Here is a 25,933-nt window from a genome sequence, read left to right as displayed (position 1 = left end):
TGGAATGGGTTCCATTTAAATGGGTTCCATAAGCTCATAGAATGGGACCGCCAAGTGCTGAAGCGCGTATAACATAAAAATTGTATATCCTCATTTGCAACACTTAATAAACTGCCTCTGGAAGCAACGCCACACAAGCCTAAGATCACCATTCGCGTTCTCTGGAGTGATGAATTACGCCTCACCATCTGGACGTCTGACAGACAAATCTGGGTTTGGCGGATGCCAGAAGAACGCTACCTGCCCGAATGCATATTGCCAACTGCAAAGTTTGGTGGAGGAGGAATAATGGTCTGGGGCTGTTTTTCATGGTTCGGGCCCCTCAGTTCCAGTGAAGGGAAATCTTAACGCTACAGCACAAAATTACATTCTAGACGATTCTGTGCTTTATACTTTGTGGCAACAGTTTGGGGAAGGCCCATTCCTGTTTCAGCATTACAATGCCCCACATTGTGCCCCACAAAGCAATATCCATAAAGAAAATGGTTTGTCGAGATCAGTGTGGAAGCACTTGACTGGCCTGCACAGAGCCCTGACCTCAACTCCATTGAACACCTTTGGGATGAATTGGAACGCCGACTGTGAGCCGGGCCTAATCGCCCAACATCAGTGCCCGACCTCACTAATGCTCGAGGCTGAACGGAAGCAAGTCCCCGCAGCAATGTTCCAACATATAGAGGCTGTTATAGCAGCAAAGGGGGGACCAACTCCATATTAATGCCCATGATTGTGGAATGAGACGTTTGACGAGCAGGTGTCCGCATACTTATGGTCATGTAGTGTATGTGGAGCTCTCGCTCTACAGTTTGAATTGAGGTGTAGCTGCACAGCCCCAACACCCAGGGATTACCCAGAGAAAAGTAGGCCTTTAGTTCACAGTCACCTTGCAATGACTTCATTGTTCACTCCCATTTATAGCACCGAGAGGTCACAGTAATACTCAACTATACACACATTCAGTCACACATTCACCCAACAACAATGACGACAATATTAAACCTTTACCTTGGTCCTGGCCTAACCCATCATTGTGTGTGTGGACTGTGGAGTTCAGTTTGTTTTGTTTTGTCAACCTGCTGGGCATTTGTCTGTTTGGGCTGTTTGTTCTTGCGTCTCACAGAGAGAGTGAGAAGGAACGGTACCCTAAACCTTTGTGTTGAAACAGCTGCGTTTGCACACTACAGCTGAATGGACCGATGGCGGTGTGTGTCTTGTCTTCACAGTGCTGACACAAGCTTTCGCTCTGTCTCAACGCTCACCTCGGTCCCTCAGGGCCTACCTAGTAAAATAGACCTGACATGACATGGCATCCCACCGCAAGTCGCTACAGAGGGTAGTGCGTACGGCCCAGTAAGGCCCTAAAAATGGTCAAAGACTCCAGACATCCAAGTTATAGACTGCTCTCTCTGCTACCGCACAGCAAGCGGTACCGATGCGCCAAGTCTGGAACCAACAGGACACCCTGAGCAGCTTCTACCGCCAAGCCATAAGACTGGTAAATAGTTAGTCCGGGTAGCTATTGGTTAACTATTTAACTATCTGCATTGACCATTTTTACAATAACTCTTTTGACTCATCACATATGCTGCAGTTACTGTTTATTATCTATCCCATTGCCTAGCCACTTTATCCCTGCCTATATCTACACACTGTATCTACCTCGTACCCCTGCACATTGACTCAGTACTGGTATCCCGTGTATATAGCCAAGTTATCATTACTCATTGTGTATTTATTCCTTGTGTTATTATCTTTCTATTATTTTCTCTGTTTTTCTCTTTGCTTTGTTGAGAAGTGCCCATACGTAAGCATGTCACTGTTAGTCTACACCTGTTGTTTAGGAATGATGTGATAAATAAAAATGTTATTTATTTCAGAGAATGTTTATTAAAGAAGACACACTGCTAAACACATCACTACATAAATACAAAACAACCAGACAGACAGGCAGCTGTCTGGGGAACAGAGCAGGGACAGAAAGTCACTCAGAGACCAATTTTACATGCCAGCACACACAATGACATCCCTGGCTTTAGATCAGACTTACTAAAGACCTTGATTGGTTGATTAGTGACCTCCCTTGCTTTAACACCTCGTTCCAGGCTCAGGGCGTTAAGGGAGCCATTACATGTTAAATGGCTGTAAACCACCCTTCCCGAAACATGGTTCAAATCATTTCACTACAAGATGCTTCATTTTATAAGTGATAGGTTTAACTCGGATTGTGCTTTTGAAGAAACCACTTCAGCCTGATGGAGGCAGCTGTCAGGAAAGGAACAGAAGGGACAGAAAGTCAACAGAGTCAAATGCCAGCACAGCTGACATTATTTTAGGGATGTAAAGACTTGATTGTTGATTAGTGTTTGCAGCAAACCACTGCCTCTCAGTTCTCAGCATAGGTAAATGCCCTTACCCAAAGCCCGAAACATGGTTCAAATCATTTCACTCAAGATGCTTCATTTTATTCCAGTGATAGATCAGAATGAATAGAGGCATAACCACTTCAGCCTGATGTGTATGTGCAGGATCCAGGACTGTGTCTATTCATAGCCAGGACAAATGCATGTATTCATAGCCAGGACTGTGTGTATTCATAGCCAGGACTGTGCATGTATTCATAGAAAGTGCTGAGTTCTCAGCATAGGTATGCCCTTACCGGTCTCCGGTTCCTCCTGCTGTCACTGTTATTCCAGCGAGAGATCAGAATGAATAGAGGCATAACCAGAGCTGTGTGTATGTGCCGATCCAGGACTGTGTCTATTCATAGCCAGGACTATGCATGTATTCATAGCCAGGACTGTGTGTATTCATAGCCAGGACTGTGCATGTATTCATAGAAAGTGCTGTGTGTGTGTGTGTGTGCGTGTGCGTGTGCGTGTGCGTGTGCGTGTGTGTGTGTGTGTGTGTGTGTGTGTGTGTGTGTGTGTGTGTGTGTGTGTGTGTGTGTGCGTGCGTGCGTGCGTGTGTGTGTGCTCATACGTGTGTGTTAAACTGGAAGCACCACAGAAACATATGCCCTACCAAAGCAGCCAGAGCTCAGGAGGCTCCTCTTCTCTTCTCTTCTCTGTATTGTAACACAGGGACCAACCCAGGCCCTGCCATCCATCCTGCCAGCAGCTGCAGTATACAGGCTTCATTACTTGGGGACTGGCACAATCACAACAGCAGAGCAGCACTAAGACTCTCCACTCCCTCTCATACTCAAATAATTAGAGGAAAAAAGAAGACTTACAGCTCTAACGAAGAAACAGGATTGTGATACAGCCTGGAAATCTCCATGGTACTGTAACTCCCTGCGATCTCACGGCTTCTCAAGAGATCCAGAGACCCATCAGCTGAAGGTAACTAGACCGCAGGAAGAGTAGCTGACACTTTTGCAAAAGCTAATGGGGGAAGCATATACAATCCTAAATCCTAAGAGATTCACATGCAGTACATCAGTTTCAATGGCCACTAACATATTGTAAAGTAGCTGCAATATGACACAGTTTAGCTATGTCAGTAAGATTTGAGTCAAGCCTGTAAGCAGGCCGTGTCAAGCATGCATTTTCCAGTCAAATGTGTAAGCATTCTGTAGTAGACCTGAGCATACTGTCATTTGTAGCATTTACAAAGTACAACGTTACTTATTAACTCCTAACAAAATATTAATTCACTGATGCACATGACTTCATCTAAACTCAGGAATTAATTTTGCTTCAGTCCCCTAATATCAAAGTGATCCATCTGGCTGGGACAGACAGAGCACCACTAGCCCCTTCCCAGCACGCCTGTCAGAGCAAGAGCTGAGTCAGAGAGACGAGTGTTGTGTTGTGCTCCGTCCGCAGTGAGAGATAGCAGCAGCACACCCGCCATGCACAGGTGTCATCCGACGAGTCCCTTTCCCACTCTAAGCCCTGCTCCATCTGTCTCGTTCATAGCCAGTGGAGCTGGGAGCAGGGCCGTAGGAGCAGGTTGAGGCTAGGGGGGAGCCCCAAATGGCACCCTGTTCCTTATGTAGTGCACTACTTTTGACCAGGACCCATAGGGAGCCATTTGGGATACAGCCTAGGAGTCAGTCTGTTTTTGAACACCAGGTGTTCACACCATATGCACTGACAACACAGTGGGAGTATTTAATGAGAGCATGGCAACAGTTCCTGACCTCACCTGGTGGTAGATACTGTACTGTAGGGGTAGGCTACCCACTGTCATTCATACTCAATTGATACTTTTCTTGAACCCAATCTGCCATAAAGTCTATATAACATAAGTTGTTAACATTCATGACAGTTAAGGTCATTGGGGTTAACTGGCTTTACACACTGTCTTCACTACTTAAACTGGTTGGGTAAGCTAGTTGGTTAACAATGTAGCTGGCCAGTTAGCCTGACCTAAACAATGGTTTATGTCATGATAATGTTTCTGCAATACGGTGGCGTCAGCTGTCATGAATGTGTATGGCTCCCGTTGTAATTTTCACGACTCTGTTATAACTCATGACAAAGGGGTGAAGTAAAGTGTAACAAAACATTGAGACAACAGCTGAGAGTTACACGTGTTTGCAGACCTCTTATAGGCAAAGTTAACATTCACTTGTCATCTGAACACACACAGAGAGCGAGAGCGAGAGAGAGAGAGAATCAGAACTGTTTACACAGATCTGGCCAGGCTCAGTGAGGCGAGCTCTTGAGTTTGTACACACCAGTGGCGTGCAGTCAGGATAGACAAGATAGGCCATGTTGACCCTGTGATAATCTAATAAAAAAACTATTATGAAAAGCCCCCCTCCCCGCCCCCCCCTCCCCGCCCCAAAATATATATATCAGGGCTGCAAACTATTCGGATGAAATGTGTCTATTTATTGGTCTTTTAGTGCCAACTATTGGTTGCAACTGTGGATGCTACATCGGTCTATGTCTAAGCTGAGTTGAGCAGTGTATCATTTTGTCAGACGATATGAAACATGCCGCCATTGGAGGCTATTGCTTCTGTATCTTTGCTATATTGGTATTTACATTTGGTTTTAAAAAACGTGTCCATTTTCAGTTAATAGTTGTTGGAGCCATCTGTTGTATGGTGAACTTGGGCTTTATCAAGGAATATTTGTAAGTAAATCTGGCTTTCATAATAGCCCGTGCCTACCCAGCCACCAACCTCACCATACGTCACTAGTAAACAGAGAGATGATAAAAATATCCTCTGGATGTGGTGTGGAAATAAATTCTGGCTACCAGCCAGCTTAGTGAGCAACTACTGCTACTGGTACTGCTAGCCAGCCAGCCTGCCTCTCGTAACCTTGCAGTGTGTTAAAGCCACAATCTGACATTTCAACAGTCTGACCCTGCCACACCATTCATGGAAATGACCTTAAAACCTTAGCAAATATTGCAGATTGTGGCTTTAAGCTACAGTAGCAAAGCCCATGCATAGGGACAGACAGTATTAGAAAAAGCCATGCATTTGTATAATGCTACACATGTTTTAAGACCGGTACAAGAATGTTCTAGGGCATTGAGGGGACTCAGGGGAGGGTAGAAACTGCATTGTCAGTGGGAAACAATAACTCTGGTGTGTAAGTGTAGGTGTGAGTGAGAGTGAGAGAGAAATGTAGAGAATGAGAGAGAGGGAAACAGAGACAGAGAGTGAGAGAAACAGAGCGAGGGATGGAAAGTTGGGCACGGCTTGAAGAGGTTGGTTGGACCTGACTGAGTGGCTGATTGACATCTGCCAGGCTGCCTTTTAGCTCTATTAAACGTTTCAATGAGAGAGCGGCCACGCACAAGTTATGAGGGGAGTAAAAATACGCTTCCCGCAGTCACCACTTAGCCCGGCAATCTGGAGGGCAGCTTATGAATGAACCGGGGGGGTGTTTGAATGGCAGCCCTTGTCACTGGCTCACTGAGCCCTAATGGCCGTCACAGACTGGGTTTCCGTAAGACCTGGGTTCAAAACTATAGCTTGGCTTGATTGAGCTTGTCTGGCGAAATAGAACCAATAGAATAGTTGCAAAATGTCACCCATATGGCACCCCAAGCAGACTAAAGCAAACACTTAAATCCTTTGAAAGATTTGAACGAGTATTTGAACCCAGGCTTGGTTTCCACAGAAGACTGGGGACTATTGAGAAGGTACTAAACATGCTTATCTGCTGGATCAGGGGTCTGGATATAGGGCAGATAAAAGACATAACATAGCAGCTCCTATGTTCCACATTAACACACCTGTGTTGGTCTGGGGGCCGTTTACAGATCTGCTGGGTTGTGTTCTCTAACAACATCCTTAGACCTGCCTTGTTAACTGCTGCTTTACTCTCTATTCTAACATGGCATAAGGGAGGACGTGTGTGTTGAGGCAGGGAGGTTAGCTGTTGTTGGATTAGGAGAGCAGCCAGAGACCGCTCTCTCACATTTAACTCGATAAGATGAGCTCATGTGGGGTCCCTGATCAGCATGAAGACAAATGGCTAAGGCTCTAGCTTGGAGGGGTGAAGTGGCTCCTCGGGGCCAAGGGGAATGTCACGGACAAGTGCGGCCTGCCCATCTCTGGGCCCGCCGACATTCCTCTTTCGTTCTTCCCTCCCTCACTCCGTCCCTTCCTCCTTCAAAACCACCAACAGACAACTCAAAGGCAGCTGGAGATCTGGATGGGAGCATTACACCGAGTCTGAAATAACGTGTCCATACAAAATGGACAAGAGATAGTCAACAGGTTATTAATTTATTCAGAACACCAGACACTATAACAGGAAGTTCCCCAACTGAGTCAATTCAATTTCTCAGCCTCCTGCCTTACTTGTATGTGAACAGAACAGATGGTACGATTACAAGAGATGTTAGAGGCTGATCCAGTGAGTATTCAGGAGCGGATGACGATGCAGTTTTCACAGTTAAGTCCCCAACTGTCTATGAAAACGCAATTAGCTCACGCCTCGTGTATAATCTATGAGGCGGCCGATCAATATCTGCATTCATTCTGACTGAGCTTCTTTAGGCGCACCACAAGGCATCCTCCCCAGACAGACAGACAGACAGACAGACAGACAGACAGACAGGGGCACAAAGAATTTCAGCAGCAAAAGGCAGATTCCCGTCATGACATTCCTCTCATGCAGGCTAGCTATCCCCTCAAGGCTGCAAACACCATAAAGCAGAGAAGAAAGGCCCTCCATTTTAACACCGAGCTGCCTGGGAGGCAGAGTGGATTCATAACACTGCTGGTGTGTGACTGCTCTGTCTAACCCGTAGGCTAACTCACACTGTGTTCCCGCCCTGCGAGCAAAGCAACAGCCATTATAGCACTAATGACAACACAGTTTAATCGTGCTGAAAAAGGTCACAGAGGAAGTATTGTACTTCCCCCCACAGCCACGGCTGATATTACTCCTGCATCTGTGTAATCGCTTCATTAAAGGCATTTAAATCTCATTAGAGATTTAAAAAATACAAAATAAAATTAAGACACTTATCATACCTGTGTCACTTAAAATGCCACTCATGTATGATTCATTAGCCAACATGTTCAATATTATAAAACAAAAAAGACGTAGTTACAGCTATGGGTATGGAAATGTTGTTTATCTATGTCATTGTGTGAGTCTTTTTGCCACCTCTCACAACCGCACAGCACACCACCTTGAGAACTGTGCCAAGGTGTTGTAATGCCGTGCCAAGCAAGGAGGTGGATGCGAGGTCAGGACAGAGGGGACACAGGGCCCAGTGGAGCAGGTCAGTTACCTGGACAAGGAAGCAAACTCCAGTTAGCTGAATCACTCCACCACTCTGAGGGATCACAGTGCCTCAGTGCCTCAGTGTAACTCAACATTTCATGAAATGCTCATGTCCTGCTTATGAATGTGTTATGTATGATTTATGAATGCGTTATAAAGTCCTTATGTAGGTACTCTTTGAATTAAATGGTACCCCTTCTTTATACCTGGGAAGCAAATGTCACTCCTGTTCCAAGGACTGACAAGCTATTGTCCTTTCTTCTTGGAGGAGCACTTACATAAAACTCGCAGGTTGAGAGAGAGTGCTAATCCACAGTGCCAGGTTAGGGGGCCTTGCCTCGTCTACTGTCCCCAGCAGACAACTCAGCTGGGGGTCCTGTCATGCATGCGGTCTCCTGTACCCACATCTCCCGGTCCCCCATACCGGGAAAGGGAGATCTGCTTAGATGGAGTACCACCTGCCCACTAGACACATCATGTAAATAAGCTATCTGTTTTTTAAATTTGTTATAAATTTGCAAAAATTTCTAAAAATATATTTTTGCTTTGTCATTATGGGATATTGTATGTAGATTGATGAGGGACAAATGTATTTCATCAATTTTAGAAAAACGCTGTAACGTAACAAAATGTGGAAAAAGTCAAGGGGTCTGAATACTTTCCGAATGCACCGTACATTTAAGGATTTATAACAGCACCTGGTGGGTTCTAGGAACCATTTAGTTCCTTATTGGTTAACGTCTCTGGAGGACTACTGTGCTGACTGAAGTCTCTCCAACACACCACATCATTACCTCTGTCAATCACTTAAACCCAAGTTAAGCTTAAGCTAATTGCTCAGCTGCTTCGTCTAGCAGCTAGCATGAAACTAGTACATAAATCAGCAAAGCCAGTGGCTACGTCCAGAATGGCACCTTATTTCCTATATAGTGCACTACTTTTGACCAGAGATCTATGGAACCTGGTCAAAAAAAGCACGCTAGGAAATAGGGAATAAGGTGTTATTTCAGATGCAGCAAGTGTCTTTCCATCAGGTCCCCACGTGGAGGAGTTAGTGCTGGTTCAGGAAGTGTTTTATTTTCATCAGAGGCAGCCGCAATGCAGTAGCAGTAACTCCTGACCTGAGACACACAGAAACCTTAAAAACTGCCAAGCCATCCGTAAAAACACCAAACCATCAAACACGACAGCTAGCTAGGCAACTCTGCCCTGAATACAAAAGTACGATGAAATGCTAAAGAAGGTGTAACCTAGGCCTCATTTTAACACCTTCTGCACACATTCTCAGCTGCGCATTGTCAAATCTGTGATAACGTGGGTATTAGCGAACAGCGCTGAAATATGCTGAGGGATGTGGGACAGCAGAAAAGCCTAGTCGGAGATAAGCAGCACAAGCCTAGATGATTTCATTACCGAGGAGGAAGAGAGAGATTGTCAAGGGGAGGATAAACCCAGAGGTAACTATCTGAGAGACTTTGAACTGCTGAACACTTACCAGATGAATCCAGTCTCTGAGAAGAATTGCCTTGTCATGAAACGGAATACAGTACTTCAAATGCAGGAGGTGTTTTAACATAAAGTTACAAAGGCACTAAAGAAGAAACCACACAATGATTCCCGTCCTGAAAAAAGGCACCGCTAAGACCTGACCTCTTTCTTTTACAGCGAAGTGTCAGGGAAAGCCAGAGGGAACAAATGGTTTCTTCCCTCTCAAACACAATGTACAACGCTTCTATTTAGATGGAGAATCCATTTGAGAGGAGAGAGAGTCGTACTTACTACTCATCCTATCTGAAGTGCTCCAGCAGGCAGCACAATGATAGTAGGGCTGTGTCCAAAATAGAAACCTATTCCCTATTTTGTACACGCTACTTATGACCAGCTTCCATAGAGCTCTGGTAAAAAAGTAGCGCACTATATAGGGAATATGGTGCCATTCGGGATGCGGCCTACACTACCCGCAGCCTCTTGTCCCAGCTAAGATAAACTCAACATGACTGTAGCGTCCCTCTGATTCATTCAGACCATGCTAGCTGGATATCTCATGGAGATTACAAGTCAATTCCAGGAGAGGCTCTGCTCACTGTGAGGAATGCGTGCTGACACTAACCGACTGCACTCAATGAAACACATGAACGCAGGCATTCCCAAGGTATCTTGGTCTTCATCTACGCTCCTTTCTTTTAAATCCTGCACACCTCTCTGAGATGTATGGTTGCAAGGGGCATTGAGAGAAGAGGAGTCAGATCCATAGCACCCTCAGCCCCAGTGAATAAAGTTGTGATTCATACTGGATACACTGGCCTGCCACACCCTCCCCTCTCGTTGTGGGCTATTTACCCTGAGACCCAGTGCTGTGTGAGGGGGCTAGTGGGGGTGTGGATGATGGTACGTTTCGATGGTAATTCTATTCTAAAACCATTCTACACTAAAATCATTCTGTTTAAAACCGTTCTATGAGACCAGCTGGCTTTGGCAGACTCACTAATGGACACAGCATTTAAATCAGGACTTTCGAAAATTACCCCACTGCTGAGAATGCACATGGTGAACAAGCCACAGATGGACAGGGACAAATAACACTTGCTGGCTGTGGCCCCGTGGCTCCTTTTCTGTTCGCCTACAATGATCACAGTCACAGAATTAGCATCGAAACCAACCATGATGATCAAGACAGCGATACAAGCATTCTATTAATTCAGTGGCTAACTTACCTCCCATCCCTCAGTATGGTAGCCTACAGTCTGGACTTTGTAGTGCAGCTGGTGTGTCAGGATACAGACTGACAGACACCATTCACAGCCCCTGCACCACAGGGCTGACAAAATAGGAAGTGGAGGCAGTCTCTGCCACTTGCAAAACTGACAGACAAGTTCCAGCACAGCACAGCCCATCCCCATGCCCTGGCCAGATGTGTTATTTTAGTGAGGTCACACAGAGAGAGAAGTAGCAGGACAAACAGAAAACATCCTTGGTCTAGATGAGATAAAAGAGAACTGATAGACTCCTCTCTAGACCATTCCGCCCATCCTGAAAACACAAAGCAGGACAGATATCTGCAGACTTCCAAACACACACTATCAGAAAGCCCCGGCATCAAACTAGATAATAATTAATGGCTGGAATAAACCGAGCCCTAACACATTAATAAGTAAATAGTTGTTACTAACCAAGTAGGCATGTTGTCAGTGATTCAATGGTAGATGAGATGCGATGGAGTATAAGTATTATCATTTCATACAGGAACTGACACAAATGCAGTAAAAAAATAAAAATACTGGCTCAGAACATCATTTCCTGTTCTTGCTGTTGAGAAGTGGCACCGTTTTGTGCTGGGATACAATTCAGATTCTAGAGAATTCTGCACAGCTTCACCCAGCTAAAGAAAACATTTCCCCCAGAAGGAAATCCATGGCTAAGCATTGTATGGACATCTTACCACGAGGGGAGTTTAATTTAAAAAAAGTTTTAGACTAAAGTTTCTGTCAAATCGTCTGGCCACCAACCTCTCGCAAAACTTCCTCTATTAAAAACACAACTTTAGTATTTCTATTAATCATGACGGACACTGGAGTTGAAATAAAAATAACATTTTGTGTGCTGTAATTGGGGGTTAATACATTATCATTCAGGCTCTAAAAACCATTAGAACTGCTGTCAAATTAGATAGAGATTATAGTCCCACTTGGCGGGCGGCACCACTCAACATGCAGCCCACTAGCCGTTTTCACTTTAAACTGAGGAGAATCAATTTGGTCACCAATTACAGTGTACTGCAGTATAATAGGCATTGTCTGTCTGGTCACCAAAGACTTTGCATAAGAATCAACTACTGTAAATTGAGTCCAGATTATAGTAAACTGTTACTGAATTCACTGAAAATAATATTCCTGTTATCATAGGGTTAGATAATAAATAAACTCAGTAAAAAACCACAAGGTATTTTCAGGTAAGAATAATGAGTGCTCCTTCAACAAAGGTCTTCACAGTCAAATCATGCATTTGCATGGGGCTCTCTCATTGCACCCATTCTATTCAAACTAAGTCAGGTAGGAAACAAATAGACGAATGCAGACTGCTGTTTCAGCACGCATTCACTGCAGACTATAGCAGGCCAAATGAAACACTATTCCCTATGTACTGCAATACTTTTGACCAGGGCACGTAGGGCCCACTATAGGGAATGGGATGTGATTTGGGACACAGTCATAGTGTAATCTTTTCCAGTGTCTTCTGCTGTCAGCTGGGTGTGCTTCAGTTCTAAAGCCGGGCACAGAGAGTGGTGAATACTGACGAGTCACACGGAGAGTGGTAAATACTGACGAGTCACACAGAGAGTGGTAAATGCTGACGAGTCACACAGAGAGTGGTGAATGCTGACGAGTCACACAGAGAGTGGTGAATACTGACGAGTCACACGGAGAGTGGTAAATACTGACGAGTCACACAGAGAGTGGTGAATACTGACGAGTCACACAGAGAGTGGTGAATACTGAAGAGTCACACAGAGAGTGGTGAATACTGACGAGTCACACAGAGAGTGGTAAATACTGACGAGTCACACAGAGAGTGGTAAATACTGACGAGTCACACAGAGAGTGGTGAATACTGACGAGTCACACAGAGAGTGGTGAATACTGATGAGTCACACAGAGAGTGGTGAATACTGACGAGTCACACAGAGAGTGGTGAATACTGACGAGTCACACAGAGAGTGGTAAATACTGACGAGTCACACAGAGTGGTGAATACTGACGAGTCACACAGAGAGTGGTGAATACTGACGAGTCACACAGAGAGTGGTAAATACTGATGAGTCACACAGAGAGTGGTAAATACTGACGAGTCACACAGAGAGTGGTAAATACTGACGAGTCACACGGAGAGTGGTAAATACTGACGAGTCACACAGAGAGTGGTAAATACTGACGAGTCACACGGAGAGTGGTGAATACTGACGAGTCACACAGAGAGTGGTAAATACTGACGAGTCACACGGAGAGTGGTGAATACTGACGAGTCACACGGAGAGTGGTGAATACTGATGAGTCACACGGAGAGTGGTAAATACTGACGAGTCACACGGAGAGTGGTGAATACTGACGAGTCACACAGAGAGTGGTAAATACTGGCGAGTCACACAGAGAGTGGTAAATACTGACGAGTCACACGGAGAGTGGTAAATACTGACGAGTCACACAGAGAGTGGTAAATACTGACGAGTCACACGGAGAGTGGTAAATACTGACGAGTCACACAGAGAGTGGTAAATATTGACGAGTCACACAGAGAGTGGTAAATACTGACAAGTCACACAGAGAGTGGTAAATACTGACGAGTCACACGGAGAGTGGTAAATACTGATGAGTCACACAGAGTGGTGTATACTGACGAGTCACACAGAGAGTGGTGAATACTGATGAGTCACACAGAGAGTGGTGAATACTGACGAGTCACACAGAGAGTGGTGAATATTGACGAGTCACACAGAGTGGTGAATACTGACGAGTCACACAGAGAATGATGAATACTGACGAGTCACACAGAGAGAGCTCCACATCTTACTTATCTCACGAGGAGTCTACGGAAGCCACATTAAGGGCGCAGAGAACCAGCGTGCCAATGAGAAGTCTTTAAAGAATATATTAAACAAAGATCCAATATCATAAACATTTGATCACATGGATTCTCTATCCCATTAGCATGACCCACAGGTTCATCATAATCTCCTGGTAATAATAATGTTCGACCCCTGTTCGGCAACTAGGCAGAGAGACAAAACAGGGAGAGAATGAGAATTCCTTCCACAGGAGTACTTTAAAACAAAATCCTCCAAGCAGGTTTGCACAGTGCAAAGGCATCTTTCACTCTGCTAAAAAAAAGCTTCAAAATAATAACAGGTCCTTCAAACAATCAAACATCAACGGCGGTAATATATCTATTCTGTGAATGTGTATGGAGTGGACAGACAGCATCTCAATCTCAGTGTAGGTAATATTAGGCAAGTAATTTCTTGTGCATTTTAATACAGAATGTACACTCGATATTTGATCTTTCCATTCGTAAACCGTCTAAGGTCTGTCTGGCTAAAGCTATGGGAAAGTATAAGAGCTCCTCAGTACTACTACAAAGGCCAAGTCCAAAGCTAAACAGAAAGCCTGGAGTGGAGAGGCTGGCCCTTGGATCTCTGGCTTCAAAGCCTCATGACCACTCACATTTATGTCACTCTGCTCGTTACAGATGAGTGAGCACCGCAACTCTTTTTGATGTGACCATCTCTGGTCTTCTAACGATGGACTTCCATGAAAATGGACAAAGATATGAAAAGGCAACACGCTCATAACACCACACTCGATCGTCCTATCCATCTCTTTCTCCCTGTGTGTGTGTGTGTCTATGGCTCTCTGGAGTAGTCTAGAGATGTAGGCTACACTCCTCTAACTACACACGTCTCCTTTTCTAACTCGAAGACAGACGCAGCTGGACTCCAGGTCTTCTTTCTGTCTCTGTTAAACGGCCCCTCTAGCACGAGGTGTCAGAGGCAGAGCTCTGTTTCAACTTATTCCCGGTCCGTGATGGCCTCCCCCCTGCCAAAATGGAGAAGAGGGGGGGGGGGAACAGGGTGGAGACGCCCAGGGAGAGAGCGGCTGAACGTCTAAATCATTCCCACATGTTCTCAGGAGGAGTAGTTTCCACCACCAGCCTCACTGGGGTGGAAGGTGGGGGGCAGGGGACGGGGGAGCAGACACCCTGTACTCCCAGTCCCAAGCACCTCACTTCCCTTTCTGCAAACATTGCTACATTGAGCTGCTCTGACTACGTACAGATGGTTTCATTTAGCCAAGCCATGGCATCACAGGGTACAATTTATTTTTGGTAAGCCAAGCTCAGAAAAAATTTGACGGCAAATTGAAAGACATTTAAGAAAAGTTCTGAGGTAGCAATGAGTTTCAAAGTTCGAAGGCAGAAAATCTCTCTCCCTAGACTCGAGACACATAAAGGATTATGACAAAATAATAGAACCCCCCTAGAAATGGAACAGAAGCAAATCAGTGAGCCATCAAATCATTTCAAAGTCCAATAAGGCTCAGATCGAAACCTATTTAACAGTTCAAAACAATAACAATTCAGATAAAATGAAAATCTAAAATGATACACGCAAAGCTCTGCTGCGATCCAATCAACAACAATTATACATCCCAGTGCCGTCAGACACAGGATTACAGAACCTTTTCCCTCATTACACCCCCTTACACACAGCCAACCACATACACGGTCCATTTCAAAGGCCTGCCTGCCACAGCTAATATGAATCAAAAATTGCATTCATTTTAATAACAACCTGTGCATGGCAGTGGTTATTGTTGCGGAGGGCAGGCTGTGCGTTGCTATGAGGCTGTGGTTTTCCAGGCAGGAAGAGGCTGCTTTGTTCACTCAGGATGCCAGACACGACCAGGGAAGCATGATCTTAACCTAGTTGTGAGGGAGTGACAGGAGGCTAGGATGGAATTAGATTAGATGACCCATGCTTTTATTTGCCCGCCTCATTCACTTGTCAATACCAACGTAGGGTGAAGACGGAAGACATGCTTGTCCGTGTGGCTGGTAGGGTCCAGTGATGCGGTATGAAGAGAGGGGAATCAACAGCTGGACAAGCCATGGTTATGAAGGAGAGGAAAGGGATCTGATTTATAGATGTATCCTGCCATGGCAGATAATGACTGGAATATTACCCTCCTTGTAAGAGAGTGTAAAGGCGTCCACATGCTTCCTAAACGCAACAGCTTGGAAGAGTTTATGTATATATCATGAGGGAATTTTGTGATGTTTTTTTATTGTTGGTTTTGGACTTTGGTAAGTCTTTTTTTCGTTGTTGTTCAGGCACACAACCTTTTTTCTTGAGGCAACAGTTGATTGGTCAACAGTAGGGATTCTTCAGTAAAGTCTTTGTTGTTATTCACTGAGAGACGACTCGTTTTCATGCACATTTTTTTCATTTAGAAATACTGCACCAAACATCTTAGATGTAAAATTGCTTGACTAAGATCTCCACGGCAAAAACGGCAAAATCAATAACATGTTTCTTGAGTTCTTAGATGAATTCAGATCAATATCTCTATTATTGACAAACAGTATTACTGCCGTTTTCTTTCATTTTTCAAGCTAATGTAATATAAGGGCGTATGCGAGCACATTCGGTTCAACTGGCCGACACTGGCTAGCTGCCGGCCGAATTGAAGCATGCTGGTGCCTTAAGAGAAGGTGAGGCAGGAAGACAGGGGATGCTGGGGGATAACTCCATTATGGGTTAATAAAAATGTTAACAGAGTCATTTGGGATTCCCTTGGTGAGCGTGCCTTTTTATTATATCAAAACTTCAGGCCTGAATTATACATTTGATCTCATTACTGTCACTTAGCCTGCGGCAAAAAAATATAGGAGCAATGAAAGCCAGATTTAAACGTATCCATCGTGGAGTGTGAATGTGTAAACCCCCCATCGGAGAGATAGAGAGTGAGTCACCACACTGTCTGTTGTTTGAAATAAGTATTTGGCGTTTTGTTGTACTGGTGCCATTTCTCTACCTTCAACAGGCTTTCAGTTCTCTTTGTGTTTGTCAGTTTCACTACAGACAAAAACAAAACAGTACACAATCTACCCTAGATGGTATCAAATAAAATATACAGTGCCTTCAGAAAGTATTTACAGCCCTGGACTTTTTTCACTATTTGTTGTGTTTCAAAGTGGGATTCAAATGTATTTAATTGTAATTTTAGGTCAGCGATCTACACACAATAATGTGTCATGTCAAAGTGGAAGAATAATTATAACATTTGTAAAGAAAATCAGGAAAAATTAAACACTAATATACAGTATCCTGATTAGATAAGTATTTTCAAACAGATTTAAGTCAAAACTGTAACTCGGTCACATTCACTATCTTCTTGGTAAGCAACTTCAGTGTACATTTGGCCTTGTATTTTAGGTTACTGTCCTGCTGAAAGGAGAATTAATCTCTGGTGGAAAGCAGACTGAACCTGAAAAACTCCCCCAGTCCTTAACAATTACAAGCATACCCATAACATGACACAGCCACCACTATGCTTGGAAATAAGGAGAATTGTACTCAGTAATGTGTTGTATTTGCCCCAAACATAACACTTTGTATTCAGGACCATTTTGGCAGTATTACTTTAGTGCCTTGTTACAAACAGCATGCATGATTGGAATATTTTTGATTCTGGACAGGCTTCCTTTTCACTCTGTCAATTAGGTTAGTATTGTGGAGTAACTACAATGCTGTTGATCCATCCTCAGTTGATTTCTCCTATCACAGCCATTAAACTGTTTCATCACAGCCAGTAACTGTTTTAAAGTCACCATTGGCCTCATGGTGAAATCCCTGAGCAGTTTTCTTCCACTCCTTACAACCGAGTTAGGAAGGACGCCTGTACTTTGTAGTGACTGAGTGTATAGATGCATCCTTTAAAATGGTAATTAATAACTTCACTATGCCCAAAGAGACATTCAATGTCTGTTTTTCTACCAATAGGTGCCTTTCTTTGCAAGGCATTGGAAAACCTCCCTGGACTTTGTGGTTGAATCTGTGTTTGAAATTCACTGCTCGACTGAGGGACCTTACAGATAGTTTTATGTGTGGGGTACCTGGAGTCATTCAAAAAACACTATTATTGCACGCAGATTGAGTTCATGCAACTTATGTGAATTGTTAAGCACATGTTTTACTCCTGAATGTATTTATGCTTGCCATAACAAAGGGGTTGAATATTTATTCACTCAAGACATTTTTCATTTTTTATTAATTTGTAAACATTCCGAAAAACATGATTCCACTTTGACATTATGGGGTGTTCTCTGTAGGCCAGTGACCAAAAACCTAAATGTAATCAATTATAAATGCAGGCTGTAACACAACCAAATGCGTCAAGGGGTATGAATACTTTAAGTTACAGGCCTACCTCATTGTAACTTTGTTCAAAACGATAAAAAAAAATGTCAGCAGTTGAATCTGAGACTCAAGATACCACCGTCATCCTTTTGTGTTTAATTGAATCCCACAATTATGGTCAGTGGAGTCCATACACAACCCATACATAGCATTAAAGCATATATTACCCATACATAGCATTAAACCACACATTACTAATACATAGTATTAAACCATACATTACTCATACACAGAATTAAACCACACATTACCCATACATAGCATTAAACCACACATTACTAATACATAGTATTAAACCATACATTACTCATACACAGAATTAAACCACACATTACTCATACACAGAATTAAACCATACATTACTCATACATAGCATTAAACCATACATTACTCATGCATAGCATTAAACCATATATTAACGATACATAGCAAGTGTATGTCAGTGTAACCATACATAATATTAAACCATACATTACCCATACAGAACATGGGAAAATGGAAACAGAACAGACCTAGAGTAGATAGATTGCGGTGGGGAACGGTCAGTGTTACAGGGGTTATGTAAACCTTTACCAAGAATGTTACTCTATGGTTTCTGTGTATGCTCCCAAATGGGATGAGTGTATTCAGCCCCAAGACATTTGATAATGAGGAATTACAGTTCATCCTATCTTACGAGAGGCTACACTATGTTCAACATTATATCTTTTGGTTTCATGATTAATATTCAATTTCAAGATTTGGGTTTGGTCCCTAAGCCATCAAGCAACTCGAGACTTTTCCTTTCAAAGTACAGACATGTTGTAGCCTACAGACATGTTTACACGTTCCTGGTACATTTTTTCCTACTGTAATAGAAATAAATAGTGTAGTGCAAAAGAGTGGGGTTGAAGTCTCAAATAAATTACCATGCAGTCATAAGATCCAGAAGGGAGCCTACACTCATGATAAATAATGCAGTACACACAATTAAAACAATTATTTTCAATTTTATTGAAAGAGAGTAGAAATACATGCAGAATAAAACCAACATTCCTTTCATATCAACCTGTGGGTCATTCCTTCCTTGTTTTTGATGTAATACAGTACATAACTGCAAGTAGCCCTTTGAGAGTGAGCACAACCAAATTAATTAATCTACAAGATCTCTCCTCGACCTAAAGTAGCTGCTCATAAAAAAATTGAAACAGCATTCCCAGTCCTGCTAAAGGCCTTATCCACAGTATTACCAAAAGCTCCATGTATCTCCCCGAAAACCAGCGAACAAACAGTTGTGCAGCGATTTTTATGAATCACTTTAGGCTGTGAATGCTTATTTTGGTCTTGTTGTTTCAGTGAGATAATCAGCATCTATCCTCTCTTTATGACACAGAAAACTAAAGCGTTCCCTATCCTATCCTTGACGTTGGTTCAATAATTTGAATTAAATTTTGTTCGTTTTTCCTTCTTCTGTGAACTCAATGCACACATCGCACAGTTTCTCTGGAGATAAATCAGATCCAGCCTGAACTGTGCGATGTAGTAGGGATTTGTAGTTTCCAACAGGCCAATATTCTACATAGTTTAGCGCATAAAACATGGTAATTAACTACAATGACCATAATCCACTGCGCATCTACTTGTCCGGTCTGTGTTTATTTTATGCCTGCTCTTTAAGAGACAAGAATGAGCAATCGTGAGCTTCGCTAGGTATCTCTACCTGAAAATACATGATCTAAGTGATTGGTAGTTGGTATTCAGCAGTCATAAAAGTATGCCTTATTTAAGTTGTAGAACTACAAAAGTGTGATTTTGTTAGACAACAGGCAGCAGCTCAATAGAGATGCGATGATGACCTGGAATGAAATAATAAAGTCATTAAATAAAACTAATGCAATACACACAACTGAAATATGTTATTAAAGTAAAGTAATGTGAATAAATGATGGTTAATACGTGATAAGCAGTCATTTTTATTTATTTAACCTTTATTTAACCAGGTAGGCTAGTTGAAAACAAGTTCTCATTTGCAACTGTGACCTGGCCAAGATAAAGCATATCAATTCGACACATACAACAGAGTTACACATGGAATAAACAAAACAAACAGTCAATAATACAGTAGAACAAAAGTCTATATACAGTGAGTGCAAATGAGGTAAGTTAAGGCAATAAATAGGCCATGGTGGCGAAGTAATTACAATATAGCAATTAAACACTGGAATGGTAGATGAGCAGAAGATGAATGTGCAAGTAGAGATACTGGGGTGCAAAGGAGCAAGATAAATAAATAAATACCATATGGGGATGAGGTAGGTAGATAGATGGGCTGTTTACAGATGGGCTATGTACAGGTGCTGTGATCTGTGAGCTGGTGCTTAAAGCTAGTGAGGGAGATATGAGTCTCCAGCTTCGGAGATTTTTGCAGTTCATTCCAGTCATTGGCAGCAGAGAACTGGAAGGAAAGATGACCAAAGGAGGAATTACCTTTGGGGGTGACCAGTGAGATATACCTGCTGGAGCGCGTGCTACGAGTGGGTGCTGCTATGGTGACCAGTGGGGATAAGGTGGGGCTTTACCTAGCAGAGACTTGTAGATAACCTGTAGCCAGTGGGTTTGGCGACGAGTATGAAGGGCCAACCAACGAGAGCGCACACTACCATCATGGACTTGTATTAATTGTTTTATTCTGTGTTACAGCATTCAACCCACATAATGCATAGTGCATTTAATGTTACAAAAATGATCAAAACCAACATCGAAAACTGATTATTTTAAAAATAAAAAGTACTAATTGCTCAGCACTACCAGTCAGACAAGGGTCAGGTGTCATCGGCAGAAATATACCAAACCTGTTATCTTCATCTCATTATCTTTATCTCTGCATGAAGAAGGAGAGATCTGAATCATCAATAATAACCCTCTTTTCACAATGCTGGCAGAAGCATTTACAAACTAAGTAGGGTGGTGACAGGATAGAATCGCTGTAGGGGAGGGAAGGAGGGAGGGGGAGAAAGAGAGAATCTGAACTACTGATATCCTAATATAGAGGATGAAACATTGGAATCGACACAAACAACATGCTCATAGGGATTTAGCAAACCAGACAGACAACCTTAATGACATAACCTAATCAGATTTATATGCATCATGTCAAACAAACACTTCTGATATCACCGTATCAAATATCAAAATATCAATATCATATCACCTATCAAAACAATCAATGTAGCTATTAAACAAGTTATTAAACTAACAAATTCACATAGCCCTACAATCAAACACATTAGCAAAGGGAAGTGGGGATTGGAGGATGACGAGGCTCTAATGGTATCTAATACACAGTACTGAAAGGCACCAATGAATAAGATAGCATCACTGATACAGAACCACCAACTAAAGAGAGGACAGCAGCAGCTGCATAATCACACCCATCGTGTGTGCCAAATTGCACCCTATTCCCCAGTGCACTACTTTTGACCAGGGCCTATAGAGTTCTAGTCGAAATTAGTGCACTATGTATGAAAAAAAAGAGGGCCATTTGGGACGGCGCCAGAGTCCGGATGTGGATTAAGATCAATGGGGGATGCACATTTAATTACTCTCCTAAAAGTTCAATTAATGTGGTAGAGAAGAGATTACCACAATGTTTTAAAACACCACAGCCAGAGGGCACATCAAGCACTTAGCCCTGGATGTTAGGCATTAATCCATCCCTCACCACTACCACACCATCATGTGAGTAAATATGAGATTAATGATACCCCCAGTCCCACTCTATGATATCCTAATACAGTGTTATACACATGAAAAGAACTGTGAGACATTAGCCACTCTTTGCTGCGATCAGCGTAGCCTCTGATTGCACCTACTATCAGAACAATGGTGATTTAAGTGGAAAAGCCTCTGCACTGAGCGTCTCATTGAAATGAATATGTTGTAAATGAGGAAACAGATGTGGAAGTAAAAGATGAGATTTCTCTCTGTCCACTTTGCTCCGGCTCCCATGCCAAGCTGCACTTACATGAATCTCTGGGAGATAGTTTGGCTCTAAACACAAACAGCAACCTCTTCCATAATTTATTGCCATAACAACTGCCGCATAGTCAATTGATAGTTTCCAGAAATTCATCTCACCCCTTCTTAAATGTGGGATATCGGTATTGACAGGAAATGATAACAGTAAGCCTCTGCATTTTTCTCAGTGGCAGGTAGCAAATGTGTAGAGCATGTCGAAAACCTTTACAGCGTGTTTGTTTGTTTACATCAGCAAACAGTCCAATGTTATACCACCTCTTGTTTCTGTAGAAACACCAGAAGCTGGATCTGTGTAGAGGAATCAGGGTACCTTGGTCACATGGCATTATGAGCCTTATGTGAATGAGTGAATGATATTGTGGTCGTGAAGGACAGACATACTGTAAACCCACTGACAGAGACGCCAGGCACAGCAGTAACAGTAACACTGTGCCAGCACTTAGCTGGCACTCCTACTATTCACACAGTGCCTCTTCCTCCATGCCTGATATGATACTAGTGTGGAGACCTGGCAATCACTTGGTTCACAATGACTCACTGACTCTATGTCTTGGAGGAGGTTGCTGTCTCACAGCTCTCTAAACACAGCACATGTGTGGCTTCATCTATTGGGTCTACTGTGGTGTGTTTTGTGGTGTTGAGGTGCATTGTGGAATGTTGTGGTGCATTGTGGAATGTTGTGGTGCATTGAGGAGCATTGTGGTGTATTGTGTAGCATATGTGCCCCCCATCAATGCCCCCCATCAAAGTGGATGTGCACAGTAATTCTACCCCAGGGGGTTCCATTATACACAACCCAATCCAATGGACATTTAGCTGCATGGGGAATCAAAGAGCAGAGGAACAGGGTAAAATCCTAATCCTTACCCTCTCTACCCATCGGTTGGGGGTCAATGGTTGGCCCATCTATCTAGCCCTGACCACAGCTTGACTGGAACCCCTGCTGCAATAGATAAGCTGGGCAGTAAAACCAACAGAGGTCTGGAAGATTGGAGAGGGACCTGAGACTAGCTTCCTGCTGCCCTGTATCAGCTATTGTGGTACCAAAGCACACAAGCACATCAGGACTACAGCATTAGACTACCACTTTGTCTGACCATGTGTCTATGCAAAACCTCTTACAGCCAGAGAGGAACCCATTTAGAACTGGAGTGGTTGTTGATGCTACAATCTAGATAGCTGGGCAACAGGGCAAGCCAACTTCATATGTTTCCTTTGATCTAAACCATTAACCCCCAGTACAAAGCCATGCTACTCACTCAGCCTTCCTCTAGCCTATACTGTCCTGAATAGCTCAGTCTGGGCAAAGTTTGCAAACATTTTGTAACAATGTGCACTGAGAGTCAGGAAGCAAGTACAGGAAGTGAGTGTTTAATAAATAAAGGGCACAGAAAACAAAGGGCACAGAAAACAAGGAACACGAACAACGCACTGACATGGACCAGAGTCAATAACACCAGAGGAAAGAACCAAGGGGAGTGACAGATATAGGGAAGGTAATCAAGGAGGTGATGGAGTCCAGGTGAGTGTCATGAGGCGCAGGTGTGCTTGACGATGGTGACAGGTGTGCATAATAATCAGTAGCCTGGTGACCTAGAGGCCGGAGAGGGAGTATACGTGACACATTTACACTTTGTGTTGCTGTTGTTTTTAAGAGAGATGATATTTGATTTGTTTGTCTGCTAATAATTACATGCACAAGTTTCACTTTTAAATAGCTGCTTTTTCAACTGTGTTGAGAAGAACAGTGTTATGGAATAAAGACTGTTATAATCATAACATGAGAGAATGTTGCAACTTCTGATTCATTTATCATTTAGCAAAACACGAGTCACACAAGATGTTTTGAGCTGGGGTGCTTCTTAGGGAGGGGCATTTTGGGGATTTTTTTTGGGGGAAAGAAATGGGCGTTCTTTAAAGGCATTTCATTCAAAGTGGCCAAATGCAGGGCTACTGCACAACTTGCTTTTCAGGTAGGATGAAATTTCTATTCATAATAATTTGTTTTATCGTTATTATTGTATATCATTATTATTGTAGGCCTATTTATTAATCTAAACCAGTTCTTTAAATATGCAAACAGCCTTTTTTTAAATTGTGTGCTCCATATTTAGTTTAAGATCAGTTAATGATATTTATTTGAGAAAAGGCCTAACCTATTTCTTTCATTTCTTGGGTTTGGTAGGCCTTTATTGGTAATTGCTGCAATATGGCCTGTTCACTTTTTGAAGGTTTAAACCAGTTCGCAATGGTTTTGTTTCATTCTGTTGAGACATTTTCTTTGGCTAAATGAAGTACTGTAATGTTATGTTTGCAGCGATATAATATCCTGCTCATATTTTCCATATAAACAGTGGCTTGAGTTATTTTTGATATTACCCTAATAAAGTTTAGAAACATTTGGTGTGGCTATTAGCCTATTATTCTGCTGCCCTATGGTATGAAGGCAGTGCACAACCGGCGCTCTAACTGACTATGACAGTTGTGTTTTAGGCCTACCAGAAATGATATTTTAAAACCTTTATTTAACTAGGCAAGTCAGTTAAGAACAAATTCTTACTTTCAATAAAGGCCTAAGAACAGTGGGTTAACTGCCTTGTTCAGGGACAGAACGACAGATTTTCTAACTTGTCAGCTTGGGGACTCGATCTTGCAACCTTTCGGTTACTAGCCCAACACCTGCCGCCCCAGGTAGCCTACTCCTATGATCTAACAATATAATGCTTATCTTTATCAAAAATATTCTGATCGAAAAAATAACAAATTAGCCTCCTGTACACCTACACTGTATATCTCTATAGTAGATGCAGTAGCCTATCTGACAAGAGTAAAGAAATAGACGTAGGGGTCGTAGCATGCCACCGGCATATCTCTCACTGGGCCTACGCCTAAAGCTTATCTTCCTTTACATGTGTTTATATATGAATATCATACAGTGGCCTAAGCCTATAAGTCTATTCATTCATGCAATGCCCTAATGCATTTAGTGCTCAAATCTCTGACAGCTGAACCATGAGATCATACCAGTTCAGTCAAACCACTAGTCTCATAAGCAAATAGACTCTTAAGTGCAGATTCAAATGCACAGCAGGCCTAGGCTGTACTTAAAAGTGTACAATCAGATTGCTAGTCTATATGTCAATAAATGATGCACTTGCAAGTAGATCACGGGGTCAATCAGGAATGCAATAGATAACCATGGGAAAATGGATATGTAAAAAAAAATTAACAAATCTGGGTGGAAAAAATAACCTTCAGAAAAACGTCACTCGCTGTAAACCACACACATTTCCATAATGAAGGTGCAGTGGTAGAGCTCTAACCACTAAAATCTTCAGAGCGCACATATGCACTTGCCCGTTATACATGAAGCACTTTGATGTATGTACCGAGGGCGAATCAGCATTTCTAATCAATATTGGACACACCCATATTCAAAGTAGCCTACCAGTTGCAACAATATAACAATTCACCGCTGTGTTACTTGTTTGCTGTGCCCGAAGAACTAAAGACGGGGCAACTAACTGGCAAGTATGGCGGCCTACGGCTACACAGTAACCTATTGCCGCTATGTGCCTACCTCCTAGAATACTTCAAGCTTGAGTTGGCTGTCCAACTATGAAGTTTATTCTAGAATAAAATGCATTTGGAAAACACATATAGAAGTTTCTGCTATAATGCTTCGACACACCCAGCCTAACAAGACTACCAAAACGAGTCGAAGATCAATAATAACTGTAGGCTATGCAGTGCACAGTCCACATTTATAAAACCATTCATAATAGCATAAAGGTCCGTCCCGGAAAAGCGGTCTAAAATCCTGCAACAAAAACTTCTAACAGCAATAGTCATTGGTTACCATCATATCGTCGGACCTATGCTACTGATCCGAATATGAAACTATTTATTGTGTGTAAGGCATTGACAGAAGGATAGCCTATAAGACTTATTAAACAATTCAAACTTACGTAAAAACGAAGAATAAGGTGGTGGATCCCACAAGAAGAGTGGCAGCAGTGGATACCGGGATGTATTTGGTGGGTTTAAATCTCTTTCCAACGCTGTTGGGCATTCTGTAATTTCCACATTCCTCAATTATTTATTCCAATTGGAGATAGTATACATATGTAAAGATCCAGTCTGCAATATCTATAATTAACGATTCAGCCAATCCGTATTTACTGCCGTTAAACGCACACAGATCCAAATATAGACAGGCAGAAAATACAGCGCTCCAA

General features: G+C 42.7%; 1 protein-coding gene across 1 annotated transcript in view; it reads right to left on the bottom strand.

The window, feature by feature from the left end:
* LOC135543384 (palmitoyltransferase ZDHHC8B-like) overlaps nucleotides 1-25,933 on the bottom strand; it is a 94,665-nt gene extending 68,732 nt beyond the window's left edge. Inside the window, exon 1 of the mRNA XM_064970597.1 lies at nucleotides 25,664-25,933. Coding sequence (XP_064826669.1) covers nucleotides 25,664-25,767 — 104 coding nt within the window. The 5' untranslated portion in view covers nucleotides 25,768-25,933. The remainder of the gene's footprint in view (nucleotides 1-25,663) is intronic.

Source organism: Oncorhynchus masou, chromosome 1 (assembly GCF_036934945.1).
Source record: "Oncorhynchus masou masou isolate Uvic2021 chromosome 1, UVic_Omas_1.1, whole genome shotgun sequence".
NCBI lineage: Eukaryota > Metazoa > Chordata > Actinopteri > Salmoniformes > Salmonidae > Oncorhynchus > Oncorhynchus masou.
Note: the sequence above shows the minus strand (reverse complement) of the source record. Positions and strands in the feature narration are given on the sequence as shown.